Below are 24,303 nucleotides of genomic sequence, written 5' to 3'. Positions count from 1 at the left end.
AAGTCCCTCATCCCTGGAACCATTCTCGTCAATCCTTTCTGCACCCTCTCGAAGGCCTTCACATCCTTCCTAAAGTGTGGTGCCCAGAATTGGACACAATGCTCCAGTTGAGGCCAAGCCAGTGTTTTATAAAAGTTCATCATAACTTCCTTGCTTCTGTACTCTATGCCTCTGTTTCTGAAACAGAGTATCCCGTATACTTTAACCGCTTTCTCAACCTGCCCTGCCACCTTCAACGATTTGTGCACCTATACCCCCAGGTCTCTCTGTCCCTGCACCCCCTTTAGGATTGTACCCTTTAGTTTATATTGCCACTCCTCATTCTTCCTACCAAAATGTATCACTTCGCACTTTTCTGCGTTAAACTTCATCTGCCACGTGCCCGCCCATTCCACCAGCCTGCCTATGTCCTCCTGAAGTCTATCAATACCCTCCTCACTGTTCAACATACTTGCAAGTTTTGGGTCATCTGCAAATTTTGAAATTGTGCCCTGTACATCAAAATCCAAGTCATTAATATATATCAAGAAAAGCAGTGGTCCCAGAACCGACCCCTGGGGAACACCACTGTATACCTTCCTCCAGTCCGAAAAACAACCGTTCACTACTCTTTCTCTCTCGAGGGCAAAATTGCCCCTTTTTATAGCCCTGTTAGTGTCTCCAGGGGGCGCTAACGGGCCGCAATGGTGTTTTCGCCCGGAGGGATGGGGGCGCTACCACCTCCCAGAAAATTGCCCCGGAGTTTGCCGGGGGGGGGGGAGGGGCGCTCTCCCGGCAGGACCGCGGCCCACGATTAGCGCCCCGCTGACCTCCTCCACACCGCAATGGACGCCCGGGAGCGCCGGAGACAGCGCTCCGCTTCCTTCGTGGGGCGCACGGCCCAATTCCACATGGGAGGCGGGACTTCCGGGCCGGGCACAGGACGTCGCGGCCCCCGGATGGTTACCGCCCCCAATCAGTGGCGAAGGGCATTTTCGTCCCCTCTGTTTCCTGTCACTCCACCAGTTGCGTATCCAGCTGCCACTGTCCCTTTTATTCCACGGGCTTCAACTTTGCTGGCAAGCCTATTGTGTGGCATTTTTATCAAATGCCTTTTGTAAGTCCATCATCATCATCATCATCATCTTCATCCTAGGCAGGCGTTCGAGTCGAGGATGACTTGCTTCCACACTAAAAGGTTCACAGGTGTTTCGATGAAGGACCTAATATTCCGGATCCCGAACTACATCCTGAAGGGTGGAAGATGCCTGTGCGTGGATTTTTTTAACGTGGGGTGACCGTTGCACACCAGCCACCACACGGGCTTGACAGAGCTAGGTGTTGGTCCAGTGGCAAGGGTTAACTAGGACGACTGGAGACCTGCTCTGTAAGTCCATGTACATCATGTCAACCGGATTGCCCTCACCAAGCCTCTCCGTTACCTCATCAAAAAAAGTTAGTTAAACACGACTTCCCTTTAACAAATCCGTCTTAAGTCTGGACCATGATAAGAAAGCATCTCACGACTCCATTAAAAGGGTTAAATGCCGACAAGGTGAGTAATGTTTTACACAGACAAATGACAACCAAAACGGCAACTTTAATAAACACGCCTCCCTCTTGTTCTTCAACCACTTTTGATGTTGGGTGCACTCCAACACTCCCGGCGTAAAGGAAATGAAAAGCACAACGAGCCCTACCTGCAAGAGAATGTCATCGTGAGTTTGCTCTCTCGGCTTTGCTTTGCCTCATTCAACAGACAACCTTCTGCAGAAAGCTGGGACCTCTCGGGAGAACTTGTTCTTTGTTAACTTCAAGAAGAATTCCGGCATCGAAAGATTCCGACAGATTTATTTGTATTTGGAAAGTGTGAAAAGGCTGAGAGCACGCAGCCGGGCTGAATTGATCTGAATTAGCTTCATTCGGACGCCTGGTCGCATTTCCCTGAGCTGGTTCTAAATTTGTTTTCCGGCCCATCCGATCCGCTTTCAGCCCGCGCTGTCGCCGTGAGGTCTCCTCGGCAGGGCACGTCATGGATGGACCCGGGACAGCGGCGTCCGGGCTAACGTTCTCGCTCACGGATTATGTCCTCTTTGCCGGGATGCTCCTGGTGTCCACTGGGATTGGGATATTTTTCGCCACCCGCCGAGGCAGCGGGCAGAAGAAGGCGGATGACTTCTTCACGGGGGGCCGTCAGATGGCAGCGCTGCCTGTGGGGCTGTCTCTCTCGGCCAGCTTCATGTCGGCGGTCCAGGTGCTGGGGGTCCCCGTCGAGACCTACACCTACGGGGCCAAGTTCGTGCAGATGTGCCTGGGGCAGTCGCTCAACGCGCTGCTGACTGCCTACCTCTTTCTGCCCATCTTCTACCGCTTGGGGCTGACCAGCACCTACGAGGTAAGCCCATCTGACGCCCGCCGCCCAGTCAAAACGGAGACGGAGGAAGAACTTCTTCTCCCAGAGGGTCGAGAATCTGTGGCATTCACTGCCCCAGAGAGCTGTGGAGGCTGGGTCATTGAGTATATTTAAGGTGGAGGTAGACAGATGTTTGAACAATAAGGGGTTATGGGGAGCGGGCGGGGAAGTGGAGCTGAGCTCAAGCTCAGATCAGCCATGATCTTATTGAATGGCGGAGCACCCTCGAGGGGCCATTAAAATTCTGACGGGTTTAGACAGGTTAGATGCAGGAAGAATGTTCCCAATGTTGGGGAAGTCCAGAACCAGGGGTCACAGTCTAAGGATAAGGGGTAAGCCATTTAGGACCGAGATGAGGAGAAACTTCTTCACCCAGAGAGTGGTGAACCTGTGGAATTCTCTACCACAGAAAGTAGTTGAGGCCAATTCACTAAATATATTCAAGAGGGAGTTAGATGAAGTCCTTACTACTCGGGGGATCAAGGGGTATGGCGAGAAAGCAGGAATGGGGTACTGAAGTTTCATGTTTAGCCCTGAACTCATTGAATGGTGGTGCAGGCTAGAAGGGCTGAATGGCCTGCTCCTGCACATATTTTCTATGTTTCTATGTTTCTACATGGCCGAGTCCTGCTCCTATTTCTTATGTCATACATGCTCCTCAATTTGTGTCTCGAATACAAAATCCGGCGTGAAAAGTTATTTTTGCAAATTATCGGCAAATATGAAATAAAGAATTTGCATTTCTATAGCACCAGTTCACAGCCTCAGTACGTCCCAAATCGCCAGCAAAGAACTTTTGAAGTGTAGTCTCTGTTGTAATGTAGGAAATAGGGCAGTCAGTTTGCGCACAGCAAGCTCCCACAAACAGCAATGTAAGAATGACTGGATAACCTGTTTTAGTGATGTTGGTCGAGGGATAGATATTGGCCCCAGGACACCGGGAAAACTCCCTCTGCTCGAAATAGTGGCCGTGGGATCTTTTACATCCACCCGAGAGAGCAGACGAGGCCTCGGTTTAACGTCTCATCCGAAAGGCGGCACCTCCGACAGTGCGGCACTCCCTCAGCACTGCACCGGAGTGTCAGCCTGGATTTTTGTGCTTAAGTTTCTGGAGTGGGACTCGAACCCACAACCTTCTGACTCCGAGGCGAGGGTGCTAGCAATTGTTTTAATACTGCCACAGCTAAGAATCAAACACATGGCAAATGTTGTTAAGTGTATACTTACGAACCAGCTTTTGCCCCAATTTATCCCCCTTTTTATCGTCCTCATAGCAAGTTCCAGCTCGGCAAATCGGCACTGTAGCCACCACCCAGACATGCTTGTTTAACCCCAATCTCCGACTTGCAACACACACCCTTCAGTGTCCCTCTTTTTCAAGTAACACTCCAACTCCCTTTCAATAGAATTGATGGATTTTGCTTTGACAACAGTCTGGGGCAGAGAATCCCACATTCTGACCAACTGGCGTGTAAATACATCATTTCTCTCACCTCGCCTTTCATTCGTTTTATAATATTTAAATTTGTGCCTTCATGCTACCAGCTCAATGACGTGCCTTTATCCAGCACCTTTAACATAGTAAAACATCCCAAGGCAATTCACAGGAGCGGAGTCAGAGAAAGTTTGACATCCGAGCCACATCAGGAGTTATTTGCACAGGTGACCAAACAGCTTGACCAAAGAAGCAGGTTTTGAGGAGAATCTTAAAGGGAGAGAGAGAGAGAGAGGCGGAGGTTCATGGAGAGAATTCCACAGCTTAGGGCCCAGGCAGCTGAAGGCACGGCCACCAATGGCAGAGAGATTAAACTCAGGGCTGCTCAAGAGGCCAGAATTGGAGGAGCACAGAGTTGGAAACAGTCTATCTCTGTGTCATGCATCAAATAGTGATATGTGCACAGCGCTTCTAACTATGTCAGCAGTGGTCTTGCGGCAATATGGCTGCCAACTGTGTAGGATTAAACTCCCAGGGGGAGCAATTGGGATAATTTGTGCCTCACGTTAGCGCTCCCGCAAATGACTCCGCGGAGATCGTGATGTCGTGTCCGTGCGTAGTACTCTGTTAGTGCACCAGACCTGAAATTGGGTATCGCCCCCCTGACAGCGGCAGCTTCAGGGGAACGTGTACCGGGTGACTGGACACTCGCGGGGCGAAGGTTAAAGGGGAGGTGGCCAGTCGCTCGCGGGGCGAAGGTTAAAGGGGAGGGGGCCAGTCGCTCGCGGGGCGAAGGTTAAAGGGGAGGGGGCCAGTCGCTCGCGGGGCGAAGGTTAAAGGGGAGGGGGCCAGTCGCTCGCGGGGCGAAGGTTAAAGGGGAGGGGGCCAGTCGCTCGCGGGGCGAAGGTTAAAGGGGAGGGGGCCAGTCGCTCGCGGGGCGAAGGTTAAAGGGGAGGGGGCCAGTCGCTCGCGGGGCGAAGGTTAAAGGGGAGGGGGCCAGTCGCTCGCGGGGCGAAGGTTAAAGGGGAGTGGGCCGGTTGCTCACGGGGCGAAGGTTAAAGGGGAGGGGGCCAGTCGCTTGCGTGGCGAAGGTTAAAGGGGAGTGGGCCGGTTGCTCACGGGGCGAAGGTTAAAGGGGAGGTGGCCAGTCGCTCGCGGGGCGAAGGTTAAAGGGGAGGGGGCCAGTCGCTCGCGGGGCGAAGGTTAAAGGGGAGGTGGCCAGTCGCTCGCGGGGCGAAGGTTAAAGGGGAGGTGGCCAGTCGCTCGCGGGGCGAAGGTTAAAGGGGAGGGGGCCGGTCGCTCGCGGGGCGAAGGTTAAAGGGGAGGGGGCCGGTCACTCACGGGTCGAAGGTTAAAGGGGAGGTGGCCTGTCGCTCGCGGGGCGAAGGTTAAAGGGGAGGTGGCCAGTCGCTCGCGGGGCGAAGGTTAAAGGGGAGGGGGCCGGTCGCTCGCGGGGCGAAGGTTAAAGGGGAGGGGGCCAGTCGCTCGCGGGGCGAAGGTTAAAGGGGAGGGGGCCGGTCGCTCGCGGGGCGAAGGTTAAAGGGGAGGGGGCCAGTCGCTCGCGGGGCGAAGGTTAAAGGGGAGGTGGCCAGTCGCTCGCGGGGCGAAGGTTAAAGGGGAGGGGGCCAGTCGCTCGCGGGGCGAAGGTTAAAGGGGAGGGGGCCAGTCGCTCGCGGGGCGAAGGTTAAAGGGGAGTGGGCCGGTCGCTCACGGGGCGAAGGTTAAAGGGGAGGTGGCCAGTCGCTCGCGGGGCGAAGGTTAAAGGGGAGGTGGCCAGTCGCTCGCGGGGCGAAGGTTAAAGGGGAGGTGGCCAGTCGCTCGCGGGGCGAAGGTTAAAGGGGAGGGGGCCAGTCGCTCGCGGGGCGAAGGTTAAAGGGGAGGGGGCCGGTCGCTCGCGGGGCGAAGGTTAAAGGGGATGTGGCCAGTCGCTCGCGGGGCGAAGGTTAAAGGGGAGGGGGCCAGTCGCTCGTGGGGCGAAGGTTAAAGGGGAGGGGGCCGGTCACTCACGGGTCGAAGGTTAAAGGGGAGGTGGCCAGTCGCTCGCGGGGCGAAGGTTAAAGGGGAGGGGGCCGGTCGCTCACGGGTCGAAGGTTAAAGGGGAGGGGGCCGGTCGCTCACGGGTCGAAGGTTAAAGGGGAGGGGGCCAGTCGCTCGCGGGGCGAAGGTTAAAGGGGAGGGGGCCGGTCGCTCGCGGGGCGAAGGTTAAAGGTGAGGGGGCCGGTCGCTCACGGGTCGAAGGTTAAAGGGGAGGGGGGCTGGCTGCTACTGCTGCTCGTGAAAAAAAATGTCGGCAAATCTTGGCAGCACTGGTGCCGCTTTGAGTGCGGGGTCCATGCCGCGATCCCTCGGTGCCGGGCTGATCTTGCGACACCCCCACTCCCTGGGTGTCCAGGTCGGTGGGTTCCTATTCTGCAGACCATGCAGCTTGGGCCCTTCACGGAAGAACCCCTCCTACGCGGGAGCGCTACGCGGTCCAGTGCGCCCCACTCCCGAGCCGTGTTTACTGTTTGGACCTGTTCCGTAATGTTGTGTTGTGGTCATGGAATAAATAATGGAAATGATTCTAGTTTACTTCAAAAAGTTGTGTTAATAATGGAACAAAGAATGGAAATGATTAAGTTATAATTTAAAATATATTTTATTCAAAAGTTTAACAAACACTTGTTTGTATTTAACGTAACTTTAATAAAACTATTCTTGTATCAAACTTTAAAGTTTTCAGTTAAGATCACTTACAAACTTTAACATCACTTACAAACTCTAAGATCACTTAAAAACTTTAAGATCACTCACAAAGACACAAATAACCTTCCCGATGTACTAGGGGTCCGAAGGTCTAGTGAGAAAGAGGAACTGAAGGATATCCTTATTAGGTGGAAAATTGTGTTAGGGAAATTGACGGGATTGAAGGCCGATAAATCCCGAGGGCCTGATAGTCTACATCCCAGAGTACTTAAGGAAGTGGCCCTAGAAATAGTGGATGCATTGGTGATAATTTTCCAGCAGTCTATCGTCTCTGGATCAGTTCCTATGGACTGGAGGGTTGCTAATGTAACAAAAAGGAGGGAGAGAGAAAACGGGTAATTATAGACCGGTTAGCCTGACATCAGTAGTGGGGAAAATGTTGGAATCAATCATTAAGGATGAAATAGCAGCACATTTGGAAAGCAGTGATGGGATTGGTCCAAGTCAGCATGGATTTATGAAGGGGAAATCATGCTTGACAAATCTATTGGAATTTTTTGAGGATGTAACTAGTAGAGTGGACAGGGGAGAACCAGTGGATGTGATGTATTTGGACTTTCAAAAGGCTTTTGACAGGGTCCCACACAAGAGATTGGTGTGCAAAATCAAAGCACATGGTATTGGGGGTAATGTACTGACATGGATAGAGAACTGGTTGGCAGACAGGAAGCAGAGAGTCAGGATAAACGGGTCCTTTTCAGAATGGGAGTGCCACAGGGCCCAGCTATTTACAATATACATTAATGATTTGGATGATGGAATTGAGTGTAATGGCTCCAAGTTTGCAGATGACACTAAATTGGGTGGCAGTGTGAGCTGTGAGGAGGACGCTACGAGGCTGCAGGGTGACTTGGACAGGTTAGGCGAGTGGGCAAATACATGGCAGATGCAGTATAATGTGGATAAATGTGAGGTTATCCACTTTGGGGGCAAAAACACGAAGGCAGAATATTATCTGAATGGCAGCAGATTAGGAAAAGGGGAGGTGCAGCGAGACCTGGGTGTCATGGTACATCAGTCATTGAAGGTTGGCATGCAGGTACAGCAAGCGGTGAAGAAGGCAAATGGCATGTTGGCCTTCATAGCTAGGGGATTTGAGTATAGGAGCAGGGAGGTCTTACTGCAGTTGTACAGGGCCTTAGTGATGCCCCACCTGGAATATTGTGTTCAGTTTTGGTCTCCTAATCTGAGGAAGGACGTTCTTGCTATTGAGGGAGTGCAGCGAAGGTTCACCAGACTGATTCCTGGGATGGCAGGACTGACATATGAGGAGAGACTGGATCGGCTGGGCCTGTATTCACTGGAGTTTCGAAGGATAAGAGGGGATTTCATAGAAACATATAAAATTCTGACAGGATTGGACAGGTTAGATGCAGGAAGAATGTTCCCGATGTTGGGGAAGTCCAGAACCAGGGGACATAGTCTTAGGATAAGGGGTAAGCCATTTAGGACCGAGATGAGGAAGAACTTCTTCACTCAGAGAGTTGTTAACCTGTGGAATTCCCTGCCACAGAAAGTTGTTGAGGCCAGTTCATTGGATATATTCAAGAGGGAGTTAGATATGGCCCTTGCGGCTAAAGGGATTAAGGGGTATGGAGAGAAAGCAGGAACGGGGTACTGAAGGAATGATCAACCATGATGTTATTGAATGGTGGTGCAGGCTCGAAGGGCCGGATGGCCTACTCCTGCACCTATTTTCTATGTTTCTATGTTTCTAAACTTTTAAACTTGTAAATTTTACATAACTTACAAAAAACTTTTAATTTGAGAACAGTTACAACAGAAACAACAATAATAAGAGCAAAGAAAGGCTGCATCCATCTCTCCTCCACCTTATTCTAAGACCGCCCGCTGCGCTTAGTCTTGTTGACTCCACCCCTGCCCACAGGCGGTGGCGCAGCATTTCTTGGGTTGGTACCAAGCTTATTCTTTTTAACATCTCGGGTTATGTGCACTTCTTAATGGGGGGGGGGGGGGGGGAGAGGGGTGGGTAGGGTGGGGGGGAGGCAGTAATGTGGAAGGCCTGACTTTGGCCTCTTCAGAGGCTGGTTTGGGGATTAGAGTCGGAGTGGCAGTTGATTCTGTCAATGGGCGCGGGGTCTGGGCATGTTCCCTTATTGCAGCAGCTAACTCCGACATTCCCTCCCTCATGTGCCCTGACAGTGTGTCAGCTACCTGCGGCATTTCCTCCCTCATGTTCACCGACAGTGTATCAGCTGACTGCGGCATTCCCTCCCTCATGTTCACCGACAGTGTGTCAGCTGACTGCGGCATTCCCTCCCTCATGTGCCCTGACAGTGTGTCAGTTACCTGCGACATTCCCTCCCTCATGTGCCCTGACAGTGTTCCCATTTCTCTTGAGAGTGTTGTTACGTCTCCCGACAGTCCCGGTACAGCATCACTCGCCCCACTGATGGTGTCCAGGAGTGACCGGGTAAGGTCAATGCTCTCTGCACTCCTTGCCGTTCATCTGTTAGATCCTGCACCTCAGGAGAGCGCTGTCGAGCTCTCCTTCCCCTCCTCACCCTGTCTGTGCCTTGCTACATCCCACTGGGACCTGCAACCTCGGACAGTGGGGCCCTGGGTGTGCCTCGCTGCATCATACCGGGACCAGCAGCCTTGGACGGTGGGACACTGGGTGTGCCTCGCTGCATCATACCGGGACCAGCAGCCTCGGACGGTGGGACACTGGGTGTGTCTCACTGCACCACATTGGAACCCGCAGCTTCAGAGGGTGGGAAACCATGGAATGTCCCAGCAACACTCGTACCACTAAGGAAAGGGCCTGGCGCCTGCATCTTCTCCAGAGTGAGTACAACAGTGGGGGCTTCATCCATCCCTTCCCCCTTCCCCTCACCCCCATGCTCTTGGTCTGGAAGGTGGGATTGGAAGATGTTTTCCTCTTCTGGCTCGTCCCCATCTGAATCTTCTTCTGCATCAGCTCAGCCTCGTCAGGGTCGGCCTCAAGTTCAGCAAAATATAACAGAACAGACAAATGGTTAGCAGCAGAGGAAGGGGCAGGGTGGGTGGCATGAGTAGGCTCACACAGCGCAGGCAGCGGGCTGATTTGAAGGACCACGATGAAAGAGAGCACATTGCATCAACTGAAGCGTAGCTGACGGAGACATCCCCAGGAACCGAAGCCTGGCTAGCCCGCGCAGTACTTAACATACAGCAAAGCCAAAGTGTGGAATTTGCAGGACTTACCCTCTCCCTCGAGTGTGGGCCCAGCTTGTGCAGTGGTGGTTGCTTTTCTCCAGGCAGGGCCCATCAAAGCAGCGACCCTCTCTTCCAAGGGTGTCAGTGGCTGCAGATTTGCCGGGCCTCCTCCTGTTCGAGTTCTTTCCCTTTTTGTTGTGTGCCACCTTCCTCTGCAAAGATGAAAACATAACTTTTTAGAGAGGGTGTCTTTCTGCTGGGTGGGACATATACAGCTGGTCACATTTACAATTGCAATTCCAGTGAATAAATGAAAATATTACTTGCACTAACTATTTGACCAAGGTCCTGCCACTTCTATTTGCACCGACCTCCAGACCCTCGGGGTGGTCAGCATTGCGCAGTGATCTTCTGCAAGTTGGTTCCAGCGTTTCTTCATTTCTTTTGGTGAAACTTTTATGTGACCTCTGCTGGTGTCCAGCTCATGCCATCTGGCCTCAGTCACAGTAACTAGTGCCTCCACTTCATCCTGTGAGAAATTCTTGGTCTTTGAGCCGTGTTGCATCTTGTACTGTAGTTCCAATTTTTCCAAAGAGAATGAAAGTTCTCACACACGACTTGTTCTTTAAAAATGGCTGAATGCAGACCTGGAGGTGTAATAGGCAAGCGCGCCCATAGCAATCGCGTCAAAAACATCATTGTTTTTTTTCCCGCGCATGCGCAGAAAGGGGAGACATCGTTTTTCGGCGCAGACATTAGGCTCCACCCACCCCCCAAAGCTAAAGGACAGGCTGCACGGCGCCACATTCAAACAACAGAACGGGGAAACTTGCTAGTTATTTTTTTGGAGTAGTCGCAGCCAACGGGAGTAACTCTTGCAGTACGGCAAAACACGGTGTCGGGGAAAATTGAACCCGTGCAGTTGTGAGCCTGGTGGACAAACTGGTCGTGTTCAGTTCGATTGTTAAACCTTTGCTAATCAACCAGCTAGTTCTTCACAGCAAATGTGTGGCTGTGACTTCTTAAACAAAGAACCCATGAAGCAAATACTAGACAGCAACCAAGTTTGCCCTTCATCGAAAAATGTTACGTCCACCTAAGGGGGGCAGACAGGGCCTCGGTTTAACGTCTCACCCTGAAAGACGGCCCCTTCCCACAGTGCGGCGCTCCCTCAGCACTGCACCGGGAGTGTCAGCCTAGAATTATTTGCTCAAGTCTCTGGGGTAGGCCATGAGCCCACAACCTTCTCAGTTAAAGGCGAGATTGCGACGACCAAGTTGCATAGATCCTACTTGAGTGAAATCATCATCATCATCATAGGCAGTCCCTCGGGATCGAGGAAGACTTGCTTCCACTCTTAAAACGAGTCCTGAGGTGGCTGAACAGTCCAATACGAGAGCCACAGTCCCTGTCACAGGTGGGACAGACAGTGGTTGAGGGAAGGGGTGGGTGGGACAGGTTTGCCGCACGCTCCTTCCGCTGCCTGCGCCTGATTTCTGCACGCTCTCGGCGACGAGACTCGAGGTGCTCAGCGCCCTCCCGGATGCACTTCCTCCACTTAGGGCGGACTGGTCTTTGGGCCAGGGACTCCCAGGTGTCAGTGGGGATGTTGCACTTTATCAGGGAGGCTTTGAGGGTGGTCCTTGTAACGTTTCCTCTGCCCACCTTTGGCTCGTTTGCCGTGAAGGAGTTCCGAGTGGAGCGCTTGCTTTGGGAGTCTCGTGTCTGGCATGCGGGCAATGTGGCCTGCCCAGCGGAGCTGATCAGATCAAAACCTGTGTTACATTCACCAATTATAGCATTTACAGCAGGTCGAGCTGTTTGTTATTCACCGTGAAAAATTAATTATACTTTGGTGAGCTCTTTGGTGCATGCATGGATGAGATGTATTATTGAGAACTGCTGATGAGTATTGCTGGCTATATTGGTTTGCTTTTATAGTACTTGGAACTGCGTTTCAGCAGAGGCCTCCGACTGTGCGGGACCCTACAGTTCACCATAGCTACGGTAAGAATTTCAACACCTCTTCCTTTTAAAATGGCGGTAGGGACGCCCTGTGGAACTGTGGGCGAGGTGGGAAGATTGCGGGAAATTTTAATCCCCTAAAACGGGTGATTTTGGGTCAGGTGACATATTGAAAAAAAATCGTCAACCTGCCCCCTAAACCTGCCCATTTCCGGTTTTGACGGAGGCGGTTCAGAGGGGCGGCCAACCAACCCGCTCCGTGACTTGGCGATTTAAATATTATAATGAGGCTGTGTGCCTCAGAATTAACCACCATTTTAAATTTAACCTTGGCCGACTGTGTGATATGTTTAGATACAACTACACAAGCACACACAGTACAAGATGGTGCCTCAACAGAACTGTGATCACATGACCTTGCCACATGACCTTTTATTGTTATTACATAAGTAGTTGTTATTACATCATTAGTCCACTAGGTGGCGCACTATTAGAGTGAGTGGGTACATGCCTTTCCAATCTCCCTGCCCTCCGAACTTTCCGATCTTACCACCAGACCCTTCCGACCCCTCCTCCACCCCGCGACCCTCCAATCTCCCCCCCACCCCCAACCCTTCCGATTTCCAGATAGAGAAATGTGCCAACCAATTTCCACACGGCAAGCTCCCACAAACAGACCAATTCATCTGTGGTTGGTGGTGTGGTTGAGAGAAGATCGTTTCATCATCTTCCTGACGGGAAGAATTGAAAAAAAAATGTACTTCAAAGCCAAACTCTAATTAGCAATTAAGTCATCGCCTCCACTAACACCATTGCCAGACCTGAGGGCTAAATGGCAATCAGTAACTAGTGGGGTGCCGCAGGGATCAGTGCTGGGACCCCAACTATTTACAATCTATATTAACAACTTGGAAGAAGGGACTGAGTGTAACGTAGCTAAGTTTGCTGACAATACAAAGATGGGAGAAAAGCAATGTGTGAGGAGGACACAGAAAATCTGCAAAAGGATATAGACAGGCTAAGTGAGTGGGCAAAAGTTTAACAGATGGAGTATAATGTTGGAAAGTGTGAGGTCATGCACTTTGGCAGAAAAAAAATCATAGAGCAAGTTATTATTTAAATGGAGAAAGATTGCAAAGTGCTGCAGTACAGCGGGACCTGGGGGTACTTGTGCATGAAACACAAAAGGATAGTATGCAGGTACAGCAAGTGATCAGGAAGGCCAATGGTATCGTGGCCTTTATTGCAAAGGGGATGGAGTATAAAAGCAGGGAAGTCTTGCTACAGCTATACAGGGTATTGGTGAGGCCACACCTGGAATACTGTTGTAAGGAGTGGTTTGCAGGGGGTCAGCTTTCCCTTCTGACCTTATATGAGCGGTTCCGAATCGCTCCCACACCCTTGGTTCTAGACACTGGAATTATGAAGGGACTGTGACAGACTTGGACAGACAATCGGTTTCAAGGTAGGAAGCAGGTATGGCTTTATTGTGTTTAAAAAGAAGTAAAAGGCACACCTTTAATAACACACACAGACCAATACACACTGAGGGGTACAACACATTGAATAAATCTTCAAATTGCAGCTTGTGGGAAAAAGAATACGGCTTAAACTCTAAATGGGGTAAAAAGGAGAATGCAGATACATTTACACAAGTTATCCCAGCCTCCCTCCTCCCAATTCCCCTAACTAACGAAGTTATAGCTCTGGGGGGGTTCAGGGGCTATGCTCACCAATCCCCTTTTTGACAGTTCCAACTCCAAGGTTCGCCTTAGTTGTCCCTGGGGTTCGCCTTAGTTGTCCCTGGGGTTGGCCTTAGTTGTCCACGTTCTGTAGTCTGTACCCCTTGGTAGCGTAGGACCAGCTTGTAGAGTGGAAAAATCTTCGGTTTTTCTTCAGTTTTATCGGGTTGGTTCCGGTTGACTGTTGGGTTGGTTGCGATGGCCCACAACTTTCCAATAGTCGTTTTGACAGCCTGTTTGCTGTTGTGGTGCTGTCCTTCTGGGTTTTAGAGATTCCTTTTGCCGATGTTTCAGGGTCCCACTTTTCGAGGCTGGTGTAGAACTTATGCAACGAGACTGCTAACTTAATAGTGTCTCTTGAAGCACACCTAACTGCCAGAACAGACTTCAATTATATTAAAACAGGCTTCCTTATCTTCCATCAAATCTAGCTCAGTTCTTTGTTTAGATTTTGCAGCCAGCTAACTGAAACTTGATTAAGTAGTTTTAATCTGGCGTTAATAGGCTTTTCGAAGTTGGTGAGCTCTCCATTGTGCTAGTCTGGCCTGAGCCAGATATTTCTATGCCTATTGAAAAGGTGTTGGAATATGTATGTGACATTTGGGTCCTCTGGGTGGGGTGATACTGTTTCTTCCATCGTTGATTGTTTAAATGCTAATGTTTTCAAGGGGCAAGTTTCGAGGGTATACAGTTCCCAGACAATTTGATTAGCTCCAATGTCCAAACTGGCCCTTTAGATATTGACCCCACCCCTTTTCCTGCAGACCCAACATACACCTTTTAAAAATCCCAAATTCGATTAAAGTTCGTAGTTTCTTCCATGTGCACTTTAGGATTTCAAACTTTCTGGTAGATAGTTCCAAATTAAATTCCCTTTCCTATGAGTCCAAACACTGGGGGGTGGGGGGTCTCCATGAATGCATCCCCTTTTATCCCCTGCAGGCCTCGTCTGCCCCTTTAAAATTCATTTGTGTCCCAAAGTTTTCCTTCCATTTTAAAAGTCCAGAAAGGGATTCTTCTCCTCTGCAGGGGAAAGGTACCTGGAATCTTTGCGAGATATTGGTAAATTCTACACTGTGTGCAGTTTTGGTTTCCATATTTATGAAAGGATGATCATAGGCAGTCCCTCGAAGCGAGATGACTTGCTTCCGCGCCAAAAAGGGATGAGTTCACAGGTGTTTCAATGAAGGACCTAATATTCCAGATCCCGAACTACATGTTGAAGGGTGGAAGATGCCTGTGCTTGGATTTTTTTAACGTGTGGTGGCCGTTGCACACCAGCCACCACACGGGCTTGACAGAGCGAGGTCTTGGTCCAGTGGCAAGGATTAACCAGGACGACTGGAGACCAGCTCTGCTGCACAGACTGAGCGCACACATATTGCAGTGTGGGCTGGCCCTCGCCTCCTCTGGGCCCCAGATTCATGCCTCTCCTGGGTCCCGGTCACTTCCCTCTATGGACTCTTGCCGCTCCTTCGCCCCTCCTGCTGTGCCTGCCCGCACTGCAATCAGCGACCTGGCTTCGTAGCCGTCGCCCTTCTGCTGCGAGGGAGATGGTTAAAGTATGGGCTAGGAAGTTGGGTGGGGAATGGGACAGGAAGCTGGGTGGAGTATGGGACAGGAAGCTGGGTGGAGTATGGGACAGGAAGCTGGGTGGAGAATGGGACAGGAAGATGGGTGGAGTATGGGACAGGAAGCTGGGTGGAGTGTGGGTCTTACGAAAGGACATACTTGCTTTGGAGGCAGTTCAGAGAAGGTTCACTCGGTTGATTCCAGGGATGAGGGGGTTGACTTATGAGCAAAGGTTGAGTAGGTTGGGCCTCTACTCATTGGAATTCAGAAGAATGAGAGGGGATCTTATCGAAATGTATAAGATTATGAGGGGGCTTGACAAGGTGGATGCAGAGAGGATGTTTCCACTGATGGGGGAGACTAGAACTAGGGGGCATGATGTTAGAATAAGGGGCCGCCCATTTAAAACTGAGATGAGGAGAAATGTCTTCTCTCAGAGGGTTGTAAATCTGTGGAATTTGCTGCCTCAGAGAGCTGTGGAAGCCGGGATATTGAATAAATTTAAGACAGAAATAGACAGTTTCTTAAACGATAAGGGAGAAGGGGTTATGGGGAGCGGGCAGGGAAGTGGACCCGAGTCCATGATCGGATCAGCCATGATCGTATTAAATGGCGGAGCAGGCTCGAGGGGCCGTATGGCCCACTCCTGCTCCTATTTCTTATGTTCTTATGTAAGAGGCGTGCAGCGCAGGAATCCTCCGGGAGTGTAGATCTCACAAAGCGCTTTTCAGGGCTGAATAGCAACACGTCAGGGGAGTGACATATGGAGCACATCCACGGCACCGTGAACCCATTGAATGCATGAGGTGCTGGAGAGAGGGGTGGTGCAGTGCATTGGGAAGTCTAGGAATGCAGTTGCCATGGGGGGATTTGATAGTCAGGGGGATAGACAGCTAAAGGATATCACGCAACAGGTACAGAACATTTCACGGGCAGGAAGGGGCATTGTCAGAAGTCATGGTCCATGATAGAACCATTAACGCAGGAAAGACAAAGGGTTGAGGTTCTGCAGTCTGTGTTTCAGGAGCGAAGGAGGCGACTACAGAGTAGGACCTCAAAGACCGCAATCTCTAGATATCCCCCCCAGTGATACTCGCTGGTGAGTATAGGTGTTCAGGAACTAGGGGCTATGAATATTAGATAATCACTCATGAACATGTAAGATTCTGAGGGAGCTCAACAGGGTAGATGCAGAGAGGATGTTTCCCCCCGTGGGGGGATCTAGAACAAGGGGGCGTAGTTTCAGAATAAGGGGCCGCCCATTTAGAACTGAGATGAGGAGGAATTTCTTCTCAGAGGGTCGTGAATCTGTGGAATTCACTGTCCCAGAGAGCTGTGGAGGCTGGGTCATTGAATATATTTAAGGCGGAGAGAGACAGATTTTTGAACGATAAGGGAGTAAAGGGTTATGGGGAGCAGGCGGGGAAGTGGAGTTGAGACCAGGATCAGATCAGCCATGATCTTATTGAATGACGGAGCAGGCTCGAGGGGCCAAATGGCCGACTCCTGCTCCTATTTCTGATGTTAGTGAAAGTCTATCAGAGCGCTCTTCTGCACTTTCTCAGCATGTTTCAGGAGAGTATTGATGGAGGTTGAGAAGGAGATTGCCCCTGACCCTGTTAGATGAGGAAGGTGCTACAATGACCAGGGGGATGGTGTTCAGTAGGTCTCATGGGCTCTTTGTCATCACTGATTTTTCTTATGCCTTTACGTGCTCTTAAAACAAGCTCTTGCTAACAGGCCTTCACACCACTGAGTCGCTATCTGTTGGACCCCCAGGACTCTCTCTGCCTTGTAACCCCTTTAACTGATGTTCCACTTTCACTCTGCAGGTCCTGTACACTGGGGTTGTCATTTATGCGCCCGCACTGATACTAAACCAAGGCAAGTAGTCGTTCTTTGTTTTCTCTTCTGTGGAACTTGCGAATGCACGTGAGCTGTTCAAACCCTCTTCTAATCAGATCGGGCCACTGTGGGGTATCCCTCGCCAAACCCCTCCGCCTCTCAACCTCCCTGCCCTCCTTTAAGCCCCTACTCAAAACAATCGCTCTTTGACCAGGCCTTTCGATAGCCACTCCCACTTTCCCCTTTGCCTCGGCATCCGTTTTTTGTCCGTTTACACCACCCTGAAATTCCTTGGGACATTTTTTTGCGCATTAAAGGCGGTCTATAAATGGAGGGTGTTGTTGAAATGAATCCAGTGCCAGCAGAACCTCATTGTCTGGATCTGAGGTAAGACGACTATCCCATGATGCAAAACCAGTAACCAAGCACCCGGTCCAGAACCGGTGTGAGCCACAGGTTCAACTGCACCAATATTTGTAAAAATTCATTCAAGGGATGTAGGCATCGCTGGCAAGGCCTGCATTTATTGCCTGTCCCTGATTGCCCCTCGAGAAGGTGGTGGTGAGCCGCCTTCTTGAACCGCTGCAGTCCGTGTGGGGAAGGTGCTCCCACAGTGCTGTTAGGGAGGGAGTTGGAACGGCTGATATACGTTTTTGGAAGAAAATAACAATTATCTAAGTCTCCATTTTGGCTGGTGGAAACAGCGGGGTTCGAAGTTCGATTGGGCCCCGTTTGGGGGCGATAACCGAGGCGAGGCGGGACTTCCTGCCATTGCCGGGCACTCCACTTCCTCTCGGGAGTGGGGCTAGGGCGCTAAAGGGCGAGAATTTGCCAAAGTTGCGCGGAGCGGCGCACAGCGCTGGCGGGAGCATGGGTCCCGCCGCTTCCGTTAATGGGGGAGGGTACGCCGACAACTCTACCATGGGGCGAGGGGCTTCCACTTCGCCATTGGGAGGGGGGGGGGTTTGGGTGGGGGGGGGAAGCGGGGGCGGGGCACCGGGCTGCAACGTCAAGGTACGGACCCCGCCAAATCAACGGGTGGCCGAGCGTTTCGCAAAAATGTTCGGCACCCCATCGCCCCTTTAAGATTCGCCCCGCCAGCGGAGTGTGGGCAACGTTTGTGACCCACGAAGCTGGCGCTGTCATCGCCAACGGCAGCCTCGCGGATACGCTACCGAATTTCCGCTCCGGTGCACGCGCCACGGCGATAACGCCATCGTCACCGGCGCAGCGGCCCGGGGGAGCTACCGGCTTTGCGTCTCCGCTAACCTCCCGCGGAACTTCGCGGGAGCCGGCGACGGCCTCGGGCAAGAAATCGCTCGCGCCCCCAGGGGGGGGGGTGCGGCACAAACAACGCGAGTTACTCCCCCCCCCCCGGCCCCTTCCCCCCTCCACCAGGCTTTCACAAGCTCCCTCCTTTCGGAGAACAAAGCTGGATGACAAGTTGTGGGATGGAAGCCCGTTATGTGTAAGGGTCTCCCACAAAGGCGTGCGATAGGTTGTGGACTATGCTGGCTGCACTGTGCTGAGCCAGTGTTAAGTGATGTAGTCTCATCCTGATGTGGTTCGTTGTCTTTCAGTTACTGGCCTGAATATCTGGGCATCTCTGTTATCCAGTGGAGCCATCTGCACATTCTACACAACCGTGGTTAGTACAGAACACTTACTCAGAAATCGACAGCACTGTGTTAAAGGTCCTGATATTCTGCTGTATTCACACTTTCTGAACCGAGTTTAATCTGGCAGCTTAATGATCGACTCTGTAAACTTCGCAAAGAGGTCAGCATGGTCTAATCCTCAGCCAATGGCATAACAGATTCAAAATTTAAATCTTTCGCTGTGACAAAACTATCTGTTATGATGGTTCCACCCCCTCGATCTTTCCCCCTAGCCCTGTGATGGTTTTCCTCTTCAAGTATTTATCCAATTCTTTTGAAAGTTACTATTTGTAATGTATTTGCTTCCTGGATTCTTTGCTTAAGAATTCGCAGCAACACGTCGCTATTAAGAACTATTTGGTTTATTAACAAAGGTTTAACAATCACACGACACATTACCAGTTCATCCACTAGGCTCACAACTGCATACCTCATCGTGGATGACCCAGACCCAACTGGCTGGGGTTTTATTGAGTCTTGTGAACATCACGTGACTGGCTAAGCCACTCCCCAATGCAACAGCTCTGCAAACCTGTGAGCATACTCTCGGGTGCATCCATCGCACTATTGAATCTGCTTCCACCGCCCTTTCAGTGCATATTCCAGATCACAAAACCCGCCAGGTAAAATGTATTTCTTCTCACCTCCTCTCTGATGCGTTTGCCAATCGCCTTCGATCTGTGTCCTCTGGTTACCCATCCGCCTGCCCCTGGAAACAGTTTCTAGCGCTTCAATAGTTTTTGCTGACGCTGAACTGCACAGGTTGGCCACAGCTGGCAAGATATGGAGAGGCATTCCTTCGCCGTTACCCGTGTGCCCGTGCTTAACGACTTCTGCTTTTGTGCCTCCAGGGAGGGTTGAAAGCTGTGATCTGGACTGATGTCTTTCAAATCATCACCATGATGTCTGGGTTCGCCGCTATCATGATCCGGGGCATCTATTTAGCCGGAGGAGCCAGCAAAGTCCTGGAGCACGCGTACAATGGATCCAGGATCAATTTTGGAGAGTAAGGAGATGCCTTTGCTATTGAAGCTCATGGCTAGGGCACCCACCAAACCCTGCACAGTCACTGAACCTGATGGAGCAAGTCTCATCAACTCTTGACTGGCGCAGAAGTCAACGTTGAGGAAAGGGTTGGCCCGGCAACAATGTACTGGCCCTGGATGTCTTTGTTGTAAAACTTTATCTTGTTAGTTCTCTCGCTGCTCAATATGAAAGCAAGACAGACTTGCATTTATATAGCGCCTTTAACGACCACCAGAAGTCCCAAAGCACTTTTCAGCCAATGAAGTAATTTTGGAGTGCAGTCACTGTTGTAATGTAGGAAATGCGGCAGTCAATTTGCACACAGCAAGCTCCCACACACAGAAATGTGATAATGACCAGATAATCTGTTTTAGTGATGTTGGTTGAGGGATAAATATTGGCCCCGGGACACCGGGGATAACTCCCCTGCTCTTCTTCGAAATAGTGCCGTGGGATCTTTCACGTCCACCTGCGAGAGCAGACGGGGCCTCGGTTTAACGTCTCATCTGAAAGACGGCCCCTCCGACAGTGAGGCGCTCCCTCAGCACTGCACTGGGAGTGTCGGCCTGGATTTTATGTGTACAAGTCCCTGGAGTGGGACTTGAACCCACAACCTTCTGACTCAGAGGCAAGTGTGCCACCCACTGAGCCACAGCTGATGGAAGCATCAACTCTTGCTGGATTCTATAAAGCCTTCAGCACCTCATGCACGTGGGCTCATGACAACAGGTCGGGGACTTGTGAATGTCATGTTTTCGGTACGACCTCACAAACACACAGGCTCTAAGATGGCTGATAACTTCAGGAAAACAGCCGCGTGACTTGTTCCCTCTTTATTGCTGTAAACAGCAATGGCTGCAGTGCCACAGTAGTCCACTGGGTGGAGCTCTATATATTACAGTGGGGTCAGCGGACCAATAGCTGAAGGGATAGCAAATGGGCTAAACATCGAAAGCACAGAGATGGGGGTTATTCAGATTGGAGGGAGGTAGAAAGTGGAGCTACACAACGATCCGTGCTGGAAACACGGTTACTCGTCATTTACATTGATGATTTGGACTTCGGAACAAGTTGCTCAGTATCAAAGTTTGCAGATGCTTGCCAAACTGGGGGAGTATCGCTAACACTGAGGAAGAATGTAACACAGTACGGGAAGACATTAGAAAACTTGCAGACTGGGCAGTTAAATGGCAAATGAGCTTTAATATAGATAAGTCAACATCACAAAAACAGATTATCTGGTCATTAGCACATTGCAGTTTGTGGGAGCCTGCTGAGCGTAAATTGGCTGTCCCCGAACAGCGACTATCCTCCAAAAACGACTTCATTGGCTGTAAAGGGCTTTGGGACGTCCGGCGGCCGTGAAAGGCGCTATATAAATTCGAGTCTTTCTTATTTTCTTTTATAACTCTGAAGTGAAGTAATTTTATGGGAAGAACAGAAATATTACCTACATCTTAGAAAATAAGAAAGTGAATGGGGTGGAAGAGGAAAGGGATCGCAGAATACAGAGAATCATTAGGCCCAAGTTTCCACAGGAGTTGCTCCTATTTTTTTGGAGTAACTAGTTTTTTTTGAGTATCTTAAAAATCGCAATTCTCCACGCTTAGTTTGCTTCAGTTTCAGCGAGTTAGTTCAGTTTCTTTTTAGTTATTTTTTTTTCAAAAGGGGGCGTTACCAGCCACTTATGCCTGTTTTGGCCATTTAAGCAAGTTTAGACAGCCAATAGTTACTGCAGACTAACTTAGGCCAGTGTATGTGTCCGCTCCGAAAAGGAAATGAGCGGAGGTAGCCAGAGGTAGGGGGGAAGGGAAGTGAGAGGATTTTCAAAAGTACTAAACACCTTCACAACAACATTAAAGAAGCATAAGTACAGTTAAAGCACTAAGCACTAAACAAAGCACAAAAAGTAATAAGCAATTAATTAACAAATAAAAAATAGAAGGAAGCCTGCACCTAAAGCACCAAGACCAAAGTAATAAGCAATCAATCACTAACAAATAAAAAGTAGAAGTCCTACTTTATGTGAAGGGAAGGCAGCGGGCCATCGATAGGGGGAGGGGGGGAGGAGGGGGGTGAGAGTGGGGGGGTGAGAGGAGGTGGAGGGGGAGAGGAGGTGGAGCGGGGAGAGGAGATGGGGGAAGAGGAGGAGAGGGGAAGAGGAGGAGGGGGGGAGGAGCGGGGGGAGAGGAGGAGGGTGAGTGAGAGGAGGAGGGGGCGAGGAGGGCGGGAGGAGGAGGGGGGGTGAGCGGAGGTGGAGGGGGAGAGGAGGTGGAGCGGGGAGAGGAGATGGGGGGAAGAGGAGGAGGGGGGAAGAGGAGGAGGGGGGGAGGAGGAGCGGGGGGATAGGAGGGGGGAGAGGAGGCGGGTGAGTGAGAGGAGGAGGGGGCGAGGAGGAGGGGGGAGACGAGGGGAGGGGGAGAGGAGGTGGGGGTGAGAGGAGGAGCGGGGAGAGAGGGGGGGGAGGAGGAGCGGGGGGCCGGGGGGCAATGTTAAACAGTTGAGCCTGCCCTGTGAGCCTGAACTTCCATTAGTACAAAACTCGCAAGAATCGAACTCCACTTACTCACTTCACACAAGTATTAATTATCGAAAAAAAAGTCCTGCCCAACTATACCTAGATGCTGAACTCTATCAGGCTGAACTCCTACTGAGGCTAAATTCCATAGTCATCTGTGCTTTCATAGTCCACTGTTCCCTCGCAGGGCGCGGCAGGGAGCCCATTCGGCCAGGGCTAGGGGCGGCGTTATTCGGGCCGCTCTCACACACGCACACAGAATCTGGGGGCGAGGAGCTACTGCACATGCGCACACACTCTCACGCGCATGTGCAGAGGTCCCGGCACCGTTTCCAGCAGTGGGACCTGGCTCCGCCCCCCACGCGTCCCGCTGCACTGCACCAAGGGCCTGGATCGGTCGGACTGCGTGGAGAATACGAAGGTAAATAATAGACGTCGTTTCTGTTCTAAAACGTTGGTGGGCCTCACGGAGGTGCACCGTTCTAAGGGTCGGTGGAAACTTGGTCCCATAGAATCATAGAAATTTACAGCACGGAAGGAGGCCATTTCGGCCCATTGTGTCCGCGCCGGCCGACAAAGAGCTATCCGGCCTAATCCCACTTTCCAGCTCTCGGTCCGTAGCCCTGCAGGTTACGGCACTTCAGGTGCACATCTCAGTACTTTTTAAATGAGGTGAGGGTTTCTGCCTCTACCACCCTTTCAGGCAGCGAGTTCCAGACTCCCCCCCCCCCCACCCTCTGGGTGAAGAAACTTCCTCTCAACCCGCCTCTAAACTTCCCCCCAATTACTTAAAATCTGTGTTCCCTGGTCGTTGACCCCTCTGCTAAGGGAAACAGGTCCTTCCTACCCACCCTATCCAGGCCCCTCATAATTTTATACACCTCAATCGGGTCTCCCCTCAGCCTCCTCTGTTCCAAACAAAACAGACCCAGCATTTCTAATCTTTTCTCAAAGCCAAAATTCTACAGTCCGAGCAACATTCTTGTAAATCTCCTCTGCACCCTTTCCAGTGCAATCACATCTTTCCTGTAATGTGGTGACCAGAACTGCACGCAGTACTCCAGCTGCGGCCTAACCAGTGTTTTATACAGTTCAAGCATAACCTCCCTGCTCTTGTATGCCATGCCTCGACTAATAAAGGCAAGTATTTCATATGCCTTCTTAACCACCTTATCTACCTGGCCTACCTTCAGGGATCTGTGGACCTGCACTCCAAAGTCCCTTTATTCCTCTACACTTTCAATGTCATACCATTTAATGTGTATTCTCTTGCCTTGTTAGCCCTCCCCAAATGCATTACCTCACACTTCTCCGGATTGAGTTCCATTTGCCACTGTTCTGCCCACCTGATCAGTACATTACATAGAAACATAGAAACATAGAAAATAGGTGCAGGAGTAGGCCATTCGGCCCTTCTAGCCTGCACCGCCATTCAATGAGTTCATGGCTGAACATTCAACTTCAGTACCCCATTCCTGCTTTCTCGCCATACCCCTTGATCCCCCTAGCAGTAAGGACCTCATCTAACTCCTTTTTGAATATATTTAGTGAATTGGCCTCAACAACTTTCTGTGGTAGAGAATTCCACAGGTTCACCACTCTCTGGGTGAAGAAGTTCCTCCGCATCTCGGTCCTAAATGGCTTACCCCTTATCCTTAGACTGTGACCCCTGGTTCTGGACTTCCCCAACATTGGGAACATTCTTCCTGCATCTAACCTGTCTAACCCCGTCAGAATTTTATATGTTTCTATGAGGTCCCCTCTCATTCTTCTGAACTCCAGTGAATACAAGCCCAGTTGATCCAGTCTTTCTTGATATTGTTATGTCTGTAATGTACTTATGAATGACTCCACGAGGCAATGTGTTGTACTCAAACTGTGGTGACCTTGGTCCTTTATTCGTAACTCCAGAGTGAGGCACAAGCGTGGTGGCTACCCTTTTATACAGCCCCTGCCACCTGGGCAGGAAACCCCGGTCTCCACCAGTTGCACCCTCTAGTGGTGCCAGCATAGTATATACACAGTGTAAACCTTATTGACAGTACATCAGGTAAACAAGTCTCCATCTTATGCAGTGACTATAGAGAGTATATCTATAGTCTGCATATATAACATCACTCTCCCCCAAGTCCTTTGTGCCAATTACCTTTGCACTATGTGCTCTGGCTTAGCGCTCCCCAGACTTAAGTGCCAATAGCCCTTGCACCTTGGCTGTGCTTTGGCTTGGCTCTCTCCCTGTTAACCCC

At 50.9% G+C, this 24,303-nt stretch overlaps 1 protein-coding gene across 2 annotated transcripts in view; it reads left to right on the top strand.

The window, feature by feature from the left end:
* Nucleotides 1–1,606: 1,606 nt before the first annotated feature.
* Nucleotides 1,607–24,303, top strand: part of slc5a5 (solute carrier family 5 member 5) — a 72,997-nt gene continuing 50,300 nt past the window's right edge. For both annotated transcript variants that reach the window (XM_070859609.1, XM_070859607.1), the window contains exons 1-5: nucleotides 1,607–2,374; nucleotides 11,673–11,738; nucleotides 16,843–16,894; nucleotides 18,436–18,503; nucleotides 19,365–19,519. In XM_070859609.1, coding sequence (XP_070715710.1) covers nucleotides 2,012–2,374; nucleotides 11,673–11,738; nucleotides 16,843–16,894; nucleotides 18,436–18,503; nucleotides 19,365–19,519 — 704 coding nt within the window. In that variant the 5' untranslated portion in view covers nucleotides 1,607–2,011. The remainder of the gene's footprint in view (nucleotides 2,375–11,672; nucleotides 11,739–16,842; nucleotides 16,895–18,435; nucleotides 18,504–19,364; nucleotides 19,520–24,303) is intronic.

This window comes from Pristiophorus japonicus, chromosome 18 (genome assembly GCF_044704955.1).
Source record: "Pristiophorus japonicus isolate sPriJap1 chromosome 18, sPriJap1.hap1, whole genome shotgun sequence".
NCBI classification, from domain to species: Eukaryota; Metazoa; Chordata; class Chondrichthyes; family Pristiophoridae; genus Pristiophorus; species Pristiophorus japonicus.
The sequence above is the reverse complement of the archived record's forward strand: the minus strand, read 5'-3'. Positions and strand labels throughout refer to the sequence as shown.